General features: G+C 38.7%; 1 protein-coding gene across 12 annotated transcripts in view; it reads right to left on the bottom strand.

The window, feature by feature from the left end:
* LOC128737898 (microtubule-actin cross-linking factor 1) overlaps positions 1-18,273 on the bottom strand; it is a 401,187-nt gene that overhangs the window by 186,100 nt on the left and 196,814 nt on the right. For all 12 annotated transcript variants that reach the window (XM_053832661.1, XM_053832646.1, XM_053832647.1 and 9 more), the window contains exon 3: positions 127-188. In XM_053832661.1, the coding sequence (XP_053688636.1) occupies positions 127-188 (62 nt within the window). The remainder of the gene's footprint in view (positions 1-126; positions 189-18,273) is intronic.

Genomic DNA, 18,273 nt, shown 5'->3' with positions numbered 1-18,273 from the left:
TGGGTTCGCGGGGGCTATGAATTACGCGGATACCCATTTCTGGGAGTTCCCGGTGGCTCGTTCGGCAGCGGCCATCCCCGCGCAGTTGGTGTTGATAGTGGCTCTGTGTATAAAATCGTGTCTTACCTTTTTCAAATGTTTGTTGACCCATTTTGTGAAAGTTTTCTTCTGTATGGCATCTCGTTCGTCTGTTGATTACACCGCAATTGGAAAGAAAGGCAGAGGGAGAGAAAATGGGAAAAAGAAAAATATTATTAATGATTTGACAATTGTAGGATATACGATGTTGTTAATCAATCTCAATCAGCATGCAAATCGGCGGTTGGCTTGTCAATTTCTACCAAGCTGTCTCTTGGGCCCAGTAGAGCGTGACCACCGAATGGACGAGCATTTTATTAGCAAGCAGACGATCTGGTTTACGTAGTTTAATAATAGCATATAATTCTCCATAAAATTAGTAAAATAACTCCACAACAAGCAGCATTTCCAGAGTCGGAATATTTCAAAAAAACCAATTTTAATGAACCAAAGTCATGGATCATTAAGCTCATCCCTATTTATATTCAGTAATTTCGCGGAAGCTGTGACTTCATTCGCCGAATCTGTGCTTGTTTTTGTTGTAGCATCAGCATATAACCAGCAAAAGTAGCTCGAGGAGACCTGCGCGGTCCTCTTGGTTATTTAACGGTGAAATAATGACGAACCGTGCGGTACATCGTAAAAGCAATTTCGCGAAGAAGCGATAAAACCTGTAATTAGTAAGCCACAGGAGCATGAATGAAACATAGAGAAGAAAGCGGAATCAGTCGAGTCGGACGGGTACGGACGGGTGAAAATTACATCTATGCTGACGGACGAACGGCTGTCGTTCATTCACGAGTACCGACCAATTCACATCGGCCGTCAATAGCCATAGAACGTCACGATCCGAACATCGCCGGCGGAAAAGGGTCAGAGAAAATATGAACGTTCAGTTACATCAACAAAAAGTAGCGACCAACGTTAAACGAGCTAAAGAGCCTTCCTAAATCCCTGCCAGAACAACAAAGTAGACTCCGGTCATCAGATAACCGGTTCCGACCAAGTAGAGATGGAGTTGAGATGAAATATCTGAACGACTCTACAGCCCGGTACAAGCCTGGTACCTACCGGCGGGTTTGTTGTTGTTTCCAACACACAGGGTATCGTCTCGTCGCCGCCACTACCAACCATTATACCGTCATAACCGCCAGTCAGTCAGCCAGGCAGTCCGCGTTTGCAAGCCACCACAGTTATTCAACACTGCCGCCAGTTTTTCTGGCGCTAAGTTCTGCGGTTTTGTAGAGCTGTAGAGGAATTAGCGACGAATCGAATGCGGCACGGCACAGGCACAGAACTTGTTTTCGGGAATCGTTCAGTTATGCAAATCACACCGGTCGAAAGGCCTATTGATTCTGACGACCGACGTCCGAAAATAAAAGTTAGATAATTAAGACGAGAAATTAGTCCGACCAGCTGCGTGCGGAATTTTTTTAGTCCATTGATCGAGTGAAAATAATGGGTATCTTTTATGTAAATTGTCCGAAAAAATGGAATTTATTTGATTAGCGGTTCCAAGCGTTTGAAAGAAAATAAGGCCTTTTCTTTGTTAAACAGGCTTTAAGGGTAACTCCATGAAACTTAAGTTCACAGAGAATTTTCCATCACTGTAGAAAGTTTTAAAGAACGCTTTTTTAAAATGATATTTTTCTTAGAATGCTGAAAAAAATTTCTTACGTCTTATAAAAATTTTTTTGTTCAGTCAATTTGCTCTGCCTGCGGTGCTTGGTTATTGAGATGTGAATTACGTTCCACTGTATAATTGAGCTCTACTGACAATGATCAAAAAGCAGTTTCGAAATTTTAATGCTATTCAATGTTCCGTCGTCTCACCCGGACGTGTTCTCCCCTATCCACTGCAACAGTTAAGCACGAAAACTGATTCACAGTAACCAGTCCGTTTATGTTAATGTCGTCTGTGTTTGGGAAGTTTAAAAGTCGTTAAGAAACTAACTCTACAGAAAACTTCAAATAACTTTAGGAAAAAATTCAAATAAACCTTCAGAAAATTGCAAATAAATCTTCAGGAAAACTAAAATAACTCTTTACTTTATTGAGCGTATACGCACCAGCAATAATCTCAAAGGTTTTCGTTTTATTGCATGTGCCCTCTTGTTCGAACTTGTAAAATGTAACACTAAACGCAGAATCGTAAATTTTTTATTAGTTCCTTACGGTTTCTTTTTATTGAGAAAAGGAAAACCTAGGTACTACATTCCGTTTTCGAAACTTGGTCCTTTATTTTTATTTGACAGATTTTGCAGCCATCTATTAAGACAGTAAGTACAGGATAAATCTTTACATTATAGAGCAATTTCACACGAAATCGTCCTAAAGCAATTGAAATCTGAAATAAACTTTCCTGATTTCGATAAAACTTACTTTTTGATAGGAAGAAACATGCCCCTTCCAAAGATTTTGGCACGATCAAAATTCAAGACTCAATTTTAAAAAGCATCCCAAGTGACAATTGTAAGTTTTATCACGTTCCTCTAGTGGTTTTCAAGACCAATTCCATAAAACCATTAATAAAAACTATGAGCGCCACCAGAACTTCCTGATGATCGCTATAAAACTCCCTTCTCAAAGTTTTTATGACCGCTTTAAGAATCAGGTTATAAGCTCAAGTAGTCATATCACGCTCTGCTAAAAGCAGCGATAACACCCTTTGAGTTTTCGCTGCTTGAAAGCCACCGCCATAATTTCAAAAGGTTTATTTTTGCTTTCGGTATGATGCTGGCCTAATAAGCCAGTCGTCGTATGTTCGAATCTCGGCTGGGAGAAGCTGTTGGAATCAGTGGAATCGTAGCAACTGGCCCTGCAATTGTCCTGTATTCTAACAGTTGACTGCGAAGTCTGTCATATAAAAAACAGAAGGTCAAGTTTCGTTAACGGAATGTAGCACCTAAGCTTTGCTTTGCTTTTTAAAAAGCTAAATCACCAGCTTTGTCAACTTCAAAATACATCCCTGACCAGAAAAGTTAAGGTTTTACTGTCAGATCATCCTGATCGATTTGGTTTATAGCGACCATAACAAAATATAGAATATTTAATAAATTTTTGCAATCTCCGTTGGTTTGTAGCATATGCGCATTAAATTTTATCTCGTGCATATTGATATTAAAGGTGCATAAAACCAACGCACCATTGAAATTTGGTTATTTTCGAAAAGTGTTTGTTTTAACAAAATAAATATATTCGGTTAGTCAATCTCACCTTTTAGCAAAATCATATTAGTAGCTTCCTGTGACAGGAAAACCGATTGATAATAACTTACTTCCTGCAAAACACTTTACTTTGATGATTTTTTGTTTGCGAGCTAAAATAAAATACTGTAATATGGCAATATAACCTCGCATAAAAAAAGATTTTGGTGTTGGTTTCTAATATTCTTTATAATGCAGCAATAAATCCGTTTGGTCAGGGTGTTACCGTTCCAAAAACTCCAACTAACAGATTTATTGCGGTTTTACAAGCAACCGTAATGAGTACAGTGTTGCGAAGTCCATACTCTATTTTTTTCACACACGCGTACTCATTCTAACGAACACGCCGGCATAGGGATTCCTTCAAAACTTCCGCTCTTATTTCTTCATGCACTATAACGAGGTTTTGCGACTGTGTGTTTAGCTAACAGCTACAGTCGTCGCTGGTCGTTCGTCGTTGCAGCCCAATCTGCTGATACCGATTACTCGCGACGGCTTGTACTCTCGCCCGTGAGTAGAAACGATGGCGAAGATGAAGATGAAGAAGAAGAAAAAGTCATGCAAAATTTGTATCACAGAGCACCACCAGCCTCACCGGCAGCTGATTCCCCACAAAAATTTTGACCCAGGAAAAAGCCATGCAGGAAGACGATGGCGATGTGAGGATGTGCGGACGCGAGTGTGTGGGTAGCAGAATGTCTGCACACAGCACCGGCGGCCGTTTCTTTTACGCCTGCGTGTGCGGCGTAAGCGTTGAATGGTATGTTTCTCGTACTCTTCCCCGTGTGAGTAGGCATGGTTGACTTCTCGCTCGACTCGGAACATTGTAATAAGATTAATTGTGATCGGTGCCCCATATTGCATTGCTCCGCCACACTTATGATAAGGTTATAAGAGACTTAATGCAGCCAACTGGTTTTATAGCGGTAATGTAAACAACCACAATAAATTGTCTTTTGTTATGGTTTTATAGATAGCTATAATCTTTTTTTGGACTCGTATCCTCTTGGTATTGCGTAATACCATAATAAAACCATAGGTAATGATTAATACCGCAATAAAACCGGAGTAAAATTCAAGTAAAATCAAGTGGCTTTAGAACTGCTGCTTGGGATGTTCGGTGTCGCGAAACTCACACTCGTGTGGTTTAATTTTCACGTACACGCGTTCTCGTTCTAACGAACACACCGGCATGACCATCTACCTCGGACTCCCCTTCCCATTTTGCAGGCCTGCGACGATTTTTTTTCGAGTGTGTATTTAGCTATCCGCTATCACGGTCGTCGCTCTCGATCGTCACTTTAAGCCGGGCAGTTGATACCGAATGTTCACGAGGACCTACACACTTTCCCGCGTGTAAAATAGGGTGTAAGAAGAAGAAGACAAGAAGAAATAAAGCAAAATCTACAGCCATACATCCTACTCACGATCGCGGCCTCACGAGCTGTTGGTTTTTTGAGTGGGCTGCGCAGCGCGACGCTGCGCTACGAGGCTGTGCGCTCGCGAATGTGTCGTGTGCACAGTGTCTGCACATAGCACCAGCAGTTGTTTGCCGTACGCTTGCGTCAGTGGCGTGAGCGTCGAATGTGATGCTTCTCACACTTGCTCGCGAACGGGTAGGCATCGTTTGCTTCTCGCTCGATTCGCAACATTGGTTAGGTTTGAAAAATCGTTTCTCGAATATTATCGATTACTACAAAATTGTGTCTATGGAGGAGTATACTGAAGAAAAAATTACCAAACTTTCGAAAATTATAAAAACAATTATAAACAAGATATCCAAAACATACTACCATATAGTTCATGCAAATTTTTGAAAAAAAATAGAAGTCTTTTGAAGGTTATTGTAAAATGGAGCAACTTTCATGAAGGGACTTATTAGAACAACTTTCATGAGTTAATGGGAAATCACTTCAAATTTTCCGAAAACTTATTTTAAAAAATCAAAAATGGTTTATTTTTGAAATTTACATTCTAAATTTTTTTTTATAATGTTCGAGAACCTGATAGAAAAATTCTTCAATTTTCTACAACACTTCCTTAAACATAATTTTGGAGCAATTGATAGATTTCGAAACACGAGTTTTCTTTCAAACCAAATACCCATGAAAATGAACACGCCCTTTTAATGAGTCTGGAATCAATCAAAATGGTGCCAAAATCGGTGCAAGGTGCATGTTTCCTCCTGTCAAATGCGTAGGTAAAGTTTTATCGAAATCAGAATGGTTCATTTACTTATTTCACGTGGAACAGCTCTATAGTGTGTATTCAAAAAAGCTTTTGTATGAAATTTTAATTGAAAAAACAGAAAGCTTATTAATGCTAAGTAGCATGGAACTTTTAGTTTTACAATATCGAGCTGTAGTGTCTTCGACAAAGTTGTGAAGGATTTCGCAATAAAAAAATTTAAGCCCACGAAAGTCGACTCATTCAACATGTAACTGTTAAATTAAAAGAATTAGGAAAAGTTAATTTTCCATGTTCTAATAGCCACATCTTATAAAAGACACACAGAATAGGGTTAGGTTTTCTCAAAAACTCCGTCCGTTAAAAGATGTATAATTAAGATCTTCAGTAAATTTAAGATCTTAAGGATTTTTACGATATTTTGTGAGTTTGTTATATGGATTCATTACGTAAAGAAAGGCCTTTACAAAGTTTTTTTACAGCAAAATTACGCAGAATTTCAAATTCAAAGTCAAGGGAGGTCTTTAGGGGCGAGATTTTTCAGTGCACTGCTTTGGATTTCAAACGACGGAGTTAAAAAAATTACAACTATATAAATAAAAGAACGTGAGTACTTCATCATTGTGTTTAAATATATAAAATAATGTTCTTCCTGAACTACGGAACCTCTGAACGGCTCTTCATAAAACATGGCATATGCTCCTTGACATAAGAGGATTAACATAGGGGAGGGGAGGGGAGATATAGTAGCCCTTGACACTGGTTCAAGGAAAGGGAAAAATAAATATTAGGTTTTGCAAAAATAAAACTTGGAAACGATTAAGGCGAAAGCATCATGAATTGAGGACAATAATGAATTATTATGCGAAACATATAACTTTATGGGTTTATGGGTTAACACAACTAATGTACATTGACCCAAATTATAAGAAATAGACGCGATGCAAACAGAAGAGAAAGTAAATTGGGACACAACGAAATAAAAGGAGGTAAAATTGACGAGAAATTAAGAAAACAATTGGAGCTAAATATAAAAGCATGCATAATTGCAACTATTAGGTAAAATTCGATTAAAAAAGAACTTAAAGTAGACTAATATAATATACAATTAAATAGAAATTAAAGTTTAAAAAATAACTAAAATTGGAGCAAAACTAAATTGAAGTAAACAAAACTACGACCCCATCCACTTAAATTCCACTTAAAGTCAATCAAAAGTAAGAAATAAAGCAAAAGAACTAAATGAAAATTAGATAGTGTAATCGAATACTATTTGCTAATGTGTACTGTTTCTCCCTGATCCAGTACAGCAACTCCGCAGAATACCTCAAAATAAAAAATAATTTTGGTCAAAATAGTCATCGTCGTCGATTGTGGAGATCTGCTTCCGTTTGGGTTCGATGTGCCGGCCAATTTTATAGGAAATCAGATAATAAACCACTTATATTCGAAAATTGGGAACGTAATCTTAGCCGACGCGAGGTTTCAACAGAAAGGCCCGACATGCCAAAATGTTTCGAAGCTAATGGTGCCCGATCGCTAAGAAATATCATATGGAGTGGTTTTTGCGTGTGGTCAAATCAACAAAAATAGTTTAATTCTGATCAACATTCTTTTAGCTAATAAAAATATGGTATAAATACAAGTGATAGCAGCAGCTGTCAAACTAAGGTATCTTTCTAGTCTCAAATCCCGAGCAGACAGCATTTAAGCATGGCCTTTTCAAATAAGTAATAAATTGCGATTAATCAAATTAATCAGCTGAATCGTCCTTTACATTTTACTCAACCAGTTTGCATTAACTACGACTATCACTTCTAGTCTTTTTCTTCTGCTTCGACAGACAGATGGCAGCCGGAAGGTCAGAGAACGCGGGAGACAACCGGCGTCTATTTTGGGCGAATTTTACTGTCAGTCTGCCTTTTTCTGTTTGGCTGGCCCAGGGCTGTCCCAACCGAGCCCGTGTTCTCTGCTGATGAAGTAGTAAACGCTCCTACTACACTTGATGGCGTTTCAAGATATCAAAATGCGAATGAGAAAAGAAAAGATTATCACTGTTTAGCAAAAGGATGGAAGGGTCACACGGTACGAGCTGGTGGTATGCACGGTCGGTGGTGAGACGAGGAGTGCAAATAGTAGGTACCTAATTGGTTTCCCGCTACCTGACAGTGTGTGTATGTTGTGTGTCGCCACGCCATAAACATTTCAGTGCACCGCGTATACGACTTCGTCGTCGTCGTCGGCGTCGTTCAACAGCCGACGGAGTAGAAGAGAATCCAGCGACAGGGCACATGCATGAACTCAGCTGTTGAAGGTAATTTAGATTTCTCAAACTTAATCCAAATGCTCTATCTGATTGCCTTGACTGTCATGGATATTCAGCGAAAGAAATGTATTTTCATTGCCACCAGATTAGCAATTCCAAATTTGCAGATTCTGAACGCCACTGATTTTAATTTTACTGCCAAAAGCACGGAATGTATCACCAATCATTGAGACGAGATGGTATTTTATATGATTTTTTTTTTCTATAAACAGCTATCTGATCGATCACCACCGAAAATTTCATTTGCAGTCCGTGACCGATGAATGCTAGTCGGGGATATAAACACAGTTTTGGTCAGAACTGGACGCATCAATCAGCGAGAATTGTGATTCCTTAACGACGAAGTGAAACGTGAGCCGATTAGTCAATTGACATGTGTCATTAGCAGGACTGCTATAGATATTGTTCTGGTTGGGTGCTAGTTTTGGCTCAGATAAGCAACGGCGAGTGACTCGAAAAGACCACTTTTATCGTTGTTTTCGAGAAGCGGTGATCGATTACGTACGTAAAAACAAACTGGACGACGTGGTTTGTGGTAATCGCGAAAAATAGAAATGAACCAAGAAAGGTGAATAATACGAGCTAACAATAAAAGAAAACAGAGACGGATTCTAGGAATTGCCCATTGAAATGATACCCGAAATTAAATCAATTCGATCAGTAAACTCCCATATATTGCAATCTCAACCTTTTACGACTAGGTCTTATCTAAAATCTGTCTCGAATCGACAAGTCACCGGCCATCGATTAGTCATGGGAACTGTCGAACGTCAGCATTTGAAACGTGATTTGTCGCGGCATTCAAGTCCAAGTTCACGTGATGCACTTCTAGGTCCGTTGACTGCCTATACGGTCGCTGGAAAGTTACCAAGTCTAGACACGTACTTTTCAATTAAAGTCCCTTTGTGTCAGAAACGATTCGATAGAATCGATCTTCCACGCTTCGGTCAACTGTAACTGATTTTTGAAAGAAAGTGATAAAGCGCCGACGACGTGTTTGACTCTTAACTAACTACTCCACTTTTCCGTTACAAGCCATAAAACCGGTTCACGCAATTATCATAACTGATGATAACAAAGAGAACGTCACAGTTACTCTCTCGGCTCGTCGGAGGTGATCAAATTCAGTGTTTCATGTGCTGACCTAAATTTGGGCTTTCAAACTATGGGAATGATTGTGAAGAGTTTGTGTCAGATCCTACTCACGGACTTGCCTAACACCTAACACAACCAGCAATCGCGCTACATATACGCTACAATACGTTACAACAATACGTTATACGACTTTGTACGGGTGAGATGTGGCTGCTACAGTGTTGTAGGCAGGTATGTACATCTAATATTTACGCTAATCGCTGGAGCCATCAAGTGGCACACACCGCGAAGGTGCATATACACGGTTAGTTTACAAACAGAACCGAAGGAGAAAATAAAATAGCGAAGAAAAGCCGCCGACCTCGCGAAAAAAAAAATGACCGAACAAGGGCGCGGGTGCGGCCACAAGTGGACGAGCAGCGAGGAAACCAGCTGCTGAATGCATGCATGACTGCATTGTTATCGCACGGATTCGGGCTCAGTTGAGTGAAGATGAGAGTGGCTGGCTCACTGCAGCTGCCCTGCCCTGCCCTGCCACGAGCGTGGCGAGAAGCACTGAGGAATGTGATGGTCAAACAAACAATTACACGTTTACCGCAGTTTCTATTGCTTTTCACTTTGTTTTGTTTTGCTTTCGGCTGGCTAACACTCACTCGGTTACGGTTTGTTTCGCGAAATGGTTACAGTCAGTTGGAAGCGCTGTAGGTACTCTGGGAACAAATCTCGGTCATATCGTTCGAGACACTTCATTGCGCAGGTTGATTATATACCTACGACTAATAAGCATTTTTTACTTTTGTTAGAATGTTTTTATAATTAACCAGTGTAAAACAGTGTTTAATTTATTTACTATTCTTTATTTATTTACGGATGAACTACCTGAAAGGTAATTATAATGTTTATTAAAACAAATTTTTTGAGCTAACTAATCAAAATTCGCGACTTTCAAAATTTGACACTTGAAATATTTTTGATTTATTAGGCACCTGTGTACTTCGTTTTGATCGTGCATTGCTTTGCAGGTCCAATATATAATAATCTCGGACCTGAGATTGTATTTTACGAACTTTTTTAGCTTGAGAATTATTTGACCGTATGTGAACCTTGGCGTTCGGTTAAATCCCCTATTCAAATAGTCCCAAAATGGCAGTTACTCCCAGTAATCCAAACAGTCTAAGCAAAGTTCAAATATTCCGAATCCGGGTATAAATAGTCGAAACAGTTCAAATCCTTATCCTGATACTCGAAACTTCACCCAACATAGTTCAAATCTAAGGACTATTTTGGAAACAGTTCTTATCTTAATGCAAATAGTTCATATAGTTCTAATCCTGGTCAAAATAGTAAATAATCAAGCAGAAATAGTCCAGATCCTGGTTCAAACAGACCAAAATAGCCAAATAATTCTATTCCAAATAGTCTAAATCAGTGATGGCCAAACTGCGGCCCGCGGGCCGCATGCGACCCTTCAAGATGTTTTTTGCGGCCCGCGGGCTGATTTGAGAGCTGGAGAACTTATGGGTAACTTTTTTGATGACACAGGGGTCACTCAAATCAGCCATAATGCCTCGTGCATTTTGTAGTTTCGAATGCTTTCCGGTTTAAATCTTGTGGTAATTTCCAGAAAATGGTTGTTGTTGCCGCATATTTTGCATTTTGTTATGCGCAGGAATGGCGAGAGGAATTTGCGGCCCGCGACATTTATGGGGCGATCTCTTTTGGCCCGCACCATGCCTATGCTTGGGCACCACTGGTCTAAATCACTGGCGGGCCCAGACTAGGGCACACAGGGGCACGTGCCCCATCTACTCTAAAAGGTTTAATGTATAATTAAATCATTCCACAAGATGTAATTCGGAAATCCGGAGTTGTCAATTGATTAGATCGGTAATTTTCGCAATAAATAAATAAATTGCGTGAAAATAGCAGTCTCAAGCAGTGCTCGAAAAACTTGACATTCCTGCATGAAAGCAAATATGAAACACATTCAGCGCATTCAGTTTCACCCCTGTTACCTCTGGTAGTATTTGTCAGCCCATGGATATGACTACTGAACTGCTGACAGAGTTTGTCTCCCTCAGTTTCTATCATTCAAAACAATTCATTCATGAACTGCATTGCTGAATGATTGCTCGACTAATCTGTCCGTCAATTTCTTGCTCTTAACTGGTATTTTAGATCTCAAAGTATAGTTTTTTAAATTACCTGCTTTTCAAAATCAAGCAAAACCTGGCTAATGGAAAATAATTAAAACTTCGGAGCAATATTTGCGTTTATTGTAATTTCGTTTGCCGTTGTCGGCAGTTTAAAATGAATGAATGATTCACAATTGATTTCATTCACTATTGTCGAGAATGAATGAATGTAGAGAACAACACGCACATAAATGAAAATGATTCACTCGAATCGTTGGTTTTAGGTTGGCAATGTTGAGTTCATTTCATCTGTACTAGAAACAGCAAAGAATTGCATATTGCATCAATTCAAACGTATTGCATAAATTGAATATGAGATTTCTAAGCACTGGTCTCAAGTCCAATTTTAATTTTATGTTTAACTCCATGTAAGTCCATTTTAAAGTAGGGTTTCATGTTTCAATTCAAGTGCAATTTAATATCATATTTTAATGCCAATTTTAAATTTATTTTAAATCCAAAATTACCCCGATCTTTTTTTTTATTTTAATATAGTCACTTTAACAGCTTAGACATTCATGACTTCTGCGGGATTAGGATTTGAACCTGGATCCTCGGTGTAAGAAGCGTCAATGCTAACCACTACACAGGGATTGACCTCCCTACCTCCGATATTATTTTCAAGTCAAATTTCGAGTCCAATTCAATGTCCCATTTTAAGCCCACTTTCAAATCTAATTTAATGTCCCAATCGAAGTTCAAATTCAAGTCTAATTTAATTTATTTTCATCTACCATCGTCAAGTCCAATTTCAATTTTTATCCTAATTGAGGTTCACATTTAAGCCCAATTTAACGTCCCATTTTAAGACCAATTTCAGGTCTAATTTAATTCCAATTTCACGTCCGATTTCAAGTGTACTTTGAAGTTCATTTGAAATTAATTTGCTAATCTAATATTACGTCCAGTTCCAAGCCCAATTTCAAATCAAATTTCAAATCCAATTTCATGTCCAACTCCGAACTCACTTACAATCTACAGTGTGACACATATTTATTTGAACAAAAATCATTTTATGCTTGCAACGGCATATACAATTAATACAATCAAACTAATACCATGTGTGTGTCATCATGACTTAAGTCTTACTTGACGTAGTTTCATTTTCGAATTGTGTCTCGTTCGGTGTACACGTACCAATGTTCGAGTTACGGTCGTTGATAATAAATAAATTCCGAAACGGTGCTGCATGCAGCACTATTTTTCATGACCTCAAAAATCACGGCACAAAAACAGGATTTGCATCCCAGCTAGCATTTTTATATGTATATAAAAGTTAAAAATCAGCATTACGTACATATATACATGCTAATAAATCGTATTTGATGCGCAAAATTGGCATATTCGTGCTATTTTGGAGGCGATATAAGCGATGAGTAATAAACATACGCATTTCATCGATATAAGTAATTATATACGAAAATATCCGATTAAGTCCGACCCTCTCCGTACAGCTATTTTGTGCTGAATATCGTATGTATGTCAGTTACTATCATTATATACGACTGAAAATTAACTCGGACGGACTTTATTAAGCTTTAGTTACGATTCCGAATTTGTTATGAGTTATTACGATAATTTTCAGTGATTGATGTACGATTTGGTGCTAGCTGGGATGCCATACAGTAAAAAGATTTGTCGAGACGAGCTCTGTTAAATACCGAAAAAAAACCGGAAGAAAACGAAGGGTTAGACGTGCAGAGGCCAACAAGGTTGTTCGAGAGCGAATTTGTCGCAGTTGCGACCGGTCCGCACGGAAAATAGCAGTTGAGCTGAATATCAACAGGAAATGTTTTCGTCGATGGAAGCAACAAAACAGAAACGACAGGAAAGATGCAAATTGCTGCTCCGTCGGCACGGTGATTCCGAAGTGATCTTTACTGAAAAGAAATTGTTTGTTTTTCAAACCCCGCATCATGCTAAAAATGATCAGTTGAGGTCGGTTTCGATCATCGACGTTTCAAAGCACAAACTTCCTCTTGTATTTATGGAAAAGGGTGCAAAAGTTAATGCAAAATACTATTAGAAATAACCAGGCGGAGGCGTTCCGGTCCTACGCGGAGTCCACGAACCGACTCTGAGATCTCTCTGGCAAAGGCATATCACTTTTTTTTAATATAATGATGATGATGACGATGATACCGACGATAAGAGGAGAAATGATAGATGAAAATTTGCTTTGTCCAGGACATTTTGCACTACTTGAGTTGTGCAATGTTGTATAGTGCAGAAGTGGAGATCTCATCAGCCTAACACCGATAGTCCTCTTCAATCTTTTAACACAAACAACCACAAATGAACCAATGGGAAGACAAATCTCGGACCATCAGTAGTTATCAACTTATCAGGGCTCGACCCATGGAACAAATTTGATCTTCAATCCCCCTGGCATTTATACATTGTCCCAAGACAAGTCTACAAAGTAAATTGAGCGTAGCACGACTTGGGCATTCGCGATGGTCAACAGAAACTTTAAACCATAATGTCGCACCCGCCTCCCAACCCCCGAAACGAAAGGGCTAGTGCGCAGTATTTATAACGGGAATTCGTCGCTAAACCCCAAATACTGACCGCTAGAAATATTATTATTGTGAACTAAATGATAGTATAGTATAAGAGGTCCTATTCTCACAGTCGCTTTGCCTGAATTTTTTAGGTGAGAGCACGATTTGCAATTCTGAGAATCACCTGGGTGACTGTACGAATCAACCTTAGCACCTCTATCATTGCCCGTAACCATTGCAGAATGCTCTTACAGCATCCAAACCAGATCTGGTATCCCGCTTACATCCCCTTACTAACCCCAAACCCCCTACCGACCTAATCAATCCGACATTTTTCAAAGATATTAGTGATAACTGTGATAAATAGATATGAAACCAAATTTAAGTTCAATATCAAAGCAAATTTCATGTCGCTTTGTGAGCCAATCTTCTAGTCTAATTTAATTAGCCTATTTATGTCTGACTGAAAGTTCAATGGCAAGTCTAATAAAATTCCAATTTCGAGGTACAATTTTACTTATTTTATTTCTAATGTTAAGTCCAGTTTCAGTAGTTTTCAGCTCAATTTTGAGTCTAATTTTAAATAAAACGTCAAGCCCAAGTTTCAGCCCGAACTAAAATCTAAATTCTAAGCTATTGCTGAGTCCAATATTAAATTTATTTCCAAATGAAATTTGAACTTCACAAGTGGACTCAAACAAAACTAAGCCCTGGAACCCGGTAGTCCGGAGGCTCTAAACTAATCGGCCGGTATTTTTGTGGTAGGTAAGTTGAATGCGTAAAAAAATCCGTCATTCTCCGAGTACCTGATAATTATAGACCAAAATATGCCTTTGAAGGGTTGGTTCTCCACCTTCTGTTTATGTCTGGATACACCAGTTGTCTGAATTCTGCTTCAAATAGTATTGATCCTTGTTGAAATAGTCCAAATCATAGTTTATACAGTCATAACCAAGGTCCAAATAGCCCAGATTCTAGTTCAAATGGGCCAGTGCATAGTCTACATGGTAACAAATAGAGCAAATCCCAATCCAAATAGTTCAAATAATCCTAATGTAAATGTAGACGTAGTCCTGGTCCAAATATTCGGCATTACAGTTACAACTGTAAAATCCTATTCCGAATAGTGCAAATGCCAGTAATCGTAATACACGAACAGTCCACACCCTACACAGTTCAAAAAAATCCTGTAAATTTAAATCGTTTTATTACGTTTAGCATAATGCAAAAATATATCTTTGAAAACGACTTAGGATATAGACGTATTATTTGATGGAGAAATGTATGTGGTTTTGTCACGCATTCGTTAATTTATATGCATTTCAAGTTAAGTCGGATGTGAAATTTACTTTTCCGTTCTGTGCAGTCTAGATGGTCAAAATTCTATTAAAATGATTGAAATGCTTTGCAAATAACCTAAACACTGCTCCAAAATATCTAAATTCTAATTCAAATAGATCAAATCCTAAGTAGTCTAAGTAATCCAAATTATAAAAATCATTGTAAAAATAGTCCAAATCCTGATAAAAATGTTCCAAATCCAAGTTCGAATTCCAGAATTTTGTCCAAATAATCTAAAGTTAATCCTAATCATCGAAATCTCAGTCAAAATAATTCATGATTCTACTATAAATAGTCTGAATCTTTACCAAAGTAGTCCAAATCCTGATCTAAATAATTCAATTTTCTTTTGAAATTTAGATTAGGGTATATACTATTAGGACCAGGATTCAGATCATTTAATGAATAAATAATAATCTAAATGCTGATCCTAATCCTAGTCGAAATAGTACAAATTCTGGTTCAAATAATCCAAATACTCGTACACATCGTGGTCAAAATTGTCAATAGTCCAGAACCTAGTACGAATAATCCAAATAGTTCAAATCCTGGTCTAAATAGTCCAAATACTCGGAGAAAATAGTTCGAACATTGGTCCACACCTCAGGCCAAGTCGAATTCAAAGGCAGCTATGCAAAAACTACGGTTTTAGACCACAGCGTTGTGTTTTCGCAACATGCAAATTCAAAATTCTTAGCTTCTTAGTTGTCCCAAAAGAAAACTTTTCTAAAAGTTTCAGGCTTTTGTCCCTACTTGAAGTGCGCTTATTAAATTAGGCAGTTATCCATTTGCAAAATTATTATTATTATGGGAAAAATTAAAATTATTGAGGAAAATTGAAATGAAACAGTTGAACCCAAATTTTTTGAAATAAAACTGAAAATTAATTATGATAGTCAGCAAAAAATAACCAAATTTCGCATAATGCTTTGTGTCACTATTATGGTCTTATGGAAGTTTTATTTAAAATTATATTTATTAACATGAGTAAAAGACGGTAGTTTTTTACAATCTTCGGAGAAAACGGTAGAAGAAAGTAATGAAACAAAGATATTGATAGTGTCTTCTGGGCGACATAAGGCGTGAGGTGGAAAGAGCAGAAAATTAGATATTGAGCGTAAAAGAATAATGGAATAATGGAAATAAGAGAAACGTTATTCAAACTTAATAAGCGTTGCTTCAATGACACTCCCTTCACGCTTTGTCTCCCCTGAAATACTATCAACACCTTTGTTTCATTATTTTCTTCTACCGTTCCCTCTGTGAGAGGCAAAAAACTACCATTATAAAAAAACAAAGAAACTATATTTAACAGAAACATAAAAACGGAAAAAACAATCATTGGTATTTCTTTGTATTTAACACCACATTTCACAATTACAGCAATTTCAATTTGTTTGCAACTCAATCAAAATTTAGTCATAAAAACCAATTTTCGAATAAACTTTCATGCTCTTTAGTAATAAAAACTGTTTCTTTTAACAGGCAACTCCAGGAACAATGAATACCATCAAGTTTCAAATGATACTCAGCTCGATAAACTATAACCAAAACATTAGTTGCTCGACAAACCAGACAAAAGTGATATTTGCGACCGTAGGTTCAATGTTCTTTCCAAAACAAACGAACTCTACGTGCAATTTCGAAGGTCACCCATTATCGCACACACAGCTCTTTAAAACAGACCACAATTGGAAATGTTTTCAACCTTACCGACCGACCAAAAGCTTCCACTTGAGACTGGTGGTGTTATCTTTCACCCAAGCAAGGAAAGATACAATACAACCACCGTCAAAGCATTTGAACTGATTGGACCAGCAATGACACAACAGGTCGGATAGTAAAAAAAATCACGCGATGAAATACGGGACGACGAAGCACGCCTGTCGTAGGCACAAAACCGTTGAATTCCGCCGAATCTCTGTAATCTGACCTCACCGGACAGATATCAAGTACGTTCTGCGAACTAGTTATATTACAAACAACCGATTGTTTACAAATCAACCGCTCTTTCCGACAACTCGACGTTAAGCTGGCTGGCTGCGAGTTCCGTCATCTTTACGGTTCACAATCCGAAAGCGTCGAAGCATCTTATCTTGTCACCGCTGTTGTCATTGTCGTCGTTGTCGCCGAGTTCAAAATAGAGACCGCGCACGTCATCACGCGGCTTTCCACCTCCGCATTGCCCGTCCAGACCAGAGATTGGAGCGTGCTTTGTCACACGGAACGAAGCGCTCGGACTACAATTCCAAAATGGAACAACACCATTGTGTTTGCCCATCTAATTAAATCATCGAGGGCCGCCGGCCTCTCTCGCCCCAGTCGGTACAGTCAGCAGTACCAGTCAATCCGAAGGTGTCCAATTCCCTAGAAGAGTCAAAGCCTGTGCTCGCGCCCGTCCGGCTGACCTTGAATCGTACTTGATCTCGGCGTTTAACATATTTTATTACTTCGCTTCTTGGGGCCCACACTGACTCTCGGCGATGCGATGGTGGCGGTGACCGATGAGCGAAGGCAACCGACAACCGGAATTGACTACTTTTTCCCTGTCCGGATAGCTAGCTAGCTAGCTAGCGCAGCAAATGGGCTCCCACGTCGTCGGCAAATTGACTACCGCTGCAGCATCCTGCGTGACTTTCTGCGCGTGGATCTATGTAGGTCACGGTACAAGCCAAGCAACAAGCAAAGCAACGCGGAGGTTTGACTTACTGTGACTGTGACGACCTACTATGGAAATGTATGTGATTGGTACCGCCAGTTCGAGTTGGGGTAATCAATCAAATGGTGTTGGTGTTCAGAGGAGGCAACCAGCATCATATGAGGAATGGCGCGCGGCGGCGGAGGCCGCGTTGTGCTTACTGTTTGGCCATCCATCGTACAAGTTCAAATAAGCAAATGGAAGGTAAAAGTCAAGGTTGACGAACTTTGGGGAATAAATATTTGGAGCACATAAATGTCGTTCAGGACGGCTTCGCATGATCAGATAAGAAATCAAATGGAATTGGTGAGATGCAGTCACAGCATCCTACATTTCTCGGGCGTGCAGTCATATATCTATAGAGTTTCAATGCCACAAACGGTGAGAACATAATTTTTTTATTAAAAATATTCGTAAAACTGTATTCGGAGCTGATGAAAAATATTCATGCCATTTAAAAACATTCTTAGGCCTATTTTCTACCGCAAATATTATTATTACGAGTGATTCGTATTTGGTACGAGAACACATTCGTAGCACATTTTGCACCACAACGCATTTGATGCACTGTTATTATCTGGTATCGTTATCGACAAGATCGGGCTGCAATAATTGATACACTTTCGTTTATATGTACAAAACA

The sequence above is a fragment of the Sabethes cyaneus genome, chromosome 2 (genome assembly GCF_943734655.1).
Source record: "Sabethes cyaneus chromosome 2, idSabCyanKW18_F2, whole genome shotgun sequence".
NCBI classification, from domain to species: domain Eukaryota; kingdom Metazoa; phylum Arthropoda; class Insecta; order Diptera; family Culicidae; genus Sabethes; species Sabethes cyaneus.
The sequence above is the reverse complement of the archived record's forward strand: the minus strand, read 5'-3'. Positions and strand labels throughout refer to the sequence as shown.